We start from the raw sequence: 2042 nt of genomic DNA, 5'->3' as shown, positions 1-2042 counted from the left end.
CTGTCAATGGCAGAAAACTAGCTAGGCGCGTTGTCAAAAACTGCGTTACCTGCACACGTCTTCGTGGTCAGACCTATAATCCAAAAATGGCTGACTTACCTGCAAATCGCGTCAACGTTGACTTTCCCTTCAGGTCTGTTGGAGTGGACTATGCGGGCCCTTTCTTCATTCTAAATCGTAAAGGACGCGGTGCTAGAGTAGTTAAGTGCTACTTATGTCTGTTTGTGTGTCTGCGCTTCAAATGCATTCACTTAGAGGTCGTATCTGATTTGACAAAAGACGCTTATATTATGACACTTCGCAGATTTGTGGCACGCCGTGGAAAGCCAACCGAAATATTTTCCGACAACGGTAAAAATTTTGTTGCTGCCGCGAAAGAATTAAATAATTTTCTAAAGGCTAATCAAGAACCTCTGTCTGAGTTTGCTGCTCAGGAGGGAATAAAATTTTCTTTTATCCCCGCTTACGCTCCTCACTTTGGTGGAATGTGGGAGGCCGGGGTTAAGTCCGCTAAACATCATATAAAGCGAGTCATGGGCAATACCCATCTTACATTTGAAGAACTTTCAACATTGTTTGCTCAAGTTGAGGCTATTCTCAATAGCCGTCCTCTATGTCCCATGTCATCTTCCCCGAATGACTTCCTATCCTTGTCCCCAGGGCACTTTTTAATTGGAAGACCATTGAATGCACTACCGGCTCCTTCATTGGATAACGCTAAAGAGAGCTCCCTGGATAGATATGGCAGACTTGAACAAATCCGCCAACACTTCTGGAAGAGATGGCAGAAGGAGTATATCTCAGAAATGCAACTACGAACCAAATGGAAGGTTGACAAATCAAAAATAAACATCGGAGACCTCGTACTGCTTCAAGAGGATAATTCTCCACCACTTTGTTGGCGCATGGGGCGTATCGTTCGATTATTCCATGGAACAGACGGCGTTTGTCGAGTTGCGGACGTCGAAACTACAAGAGGCTGCGTTCGAAGACCCTTGGTTCGACTATGTCCTCTGCCCACTTCTGAAGACCTTCAAGCTTGAAAATCTACGCTTTTCACCGGGGGGAGGATTATGTCTACGCCTGTTAATTTATAATAGCAATCGCGCACCCACCATCATAGATTATCATTTTTATTTTTATTTTATTATATCGGGTAGAATGTAATTTTTACACTTATCTAAAAATCTTTGTACAAAGGTGTGTCGGTCTCGAAAATAAATTGTTTTTAAAAGGAATATTGAGTTTCCCTAAAGAAATTCCAGTTCCCAAGCCTAAAGCGGGAACACCTCCCCAAATACACCTTTGCTTGCCCGTCACTTTTAGCTGCCCCTGAACTGAAGTACCAATTACTATTTTTGTTTGTAATGACTTGTCCACTCTTCGCATTACATTTTGAAATTTGGATTTTTTATGGAATTTTCCATGCCGATCCTAAATCATTTCAAAGGCTGCTACAGGGCATTTTACCGCATCGATAATGTTTCTGCCAACGATACCAACTGGTGTAGCACCAATGAAAGGAAATTCATGGTCCACAAAGAGTCCACAATCATCAATTTGAATTTTTTCTTGGTTGCTCAGTTGTTGAAGCTCAAATTTTTCATTTTTGATCCCATGAGCAACAGACGCAATCGATGAAATATTTGCTAAAGCAAATAAATATTTATATAAAATATTGCTGTATAAATACAAAATATTATTGAAAAAAGCAGAATTATTTTTTGTGTCTTTATTATTTCTTCAAAGTTGGAGGCAGTTATCATTAACCGCCTAATTTTTAGCCATTTCTGTATACCGTCACGGTCATTTACGAGTATCTCCAAGTTTTTATCGTATCATAAAATCAGCAGATGCAGCGTTGTATTTATCAGGTGATATATTCGGCGCAGCTGCTTGTTTACTATACTCATTCTGTTTTACAAATTGTTTAGATCCATTTTTTTACGTTTATCTGCATTGGCATTGCTTTCTTTTTGCTCTCTTCTTTCTTCTGTTTTTCTTATACTACCTCGAGGACTCTTTCCTTATATTTTTTTATG

At 39.7% G+C, this 2042-nt stretch overlaps 1 protein-coding gene across 1 annotated transcript; it reads left to right on the top strand.

Moving 5' to 3' along the window:
- The first annotated feature begins 576 nt into the window (after positions 1-576).
- Positions 577-1229, top strand: LOC123705122. Its single transcript, XM_045653754.1, has one exon. It carries the CDS (start codon positions 621-623, stop codon positions 1041-1043), a length of 423 nt encoding a protein of 140 aa, XP_045509710.1. The 5' UTR covers positions 577-620; the 3' UTR covers positions 1044-1229.
- The last annotated feature ends 813 nt before the right edge of the window (positions 1230-2042 follow it).

The sequence above is a fragment of the Colias croceus genome, chromosome Z, assembly GCF_905220415.1.
Source record: "Colias croceus chromosome Z, ilColCroc2.1".
NCBI classification, from domain to species: domain Eukaryota; kingdom Metazoa; phylum Arthropoda; class Insecta; order Lepidoptera; family Pieridae; genus Colias; species Colias croceus.
Note: the sequence above shows the minus strand (reverse complement) of the source record. Positions and strands in the feature narration are given on the sequence as shown.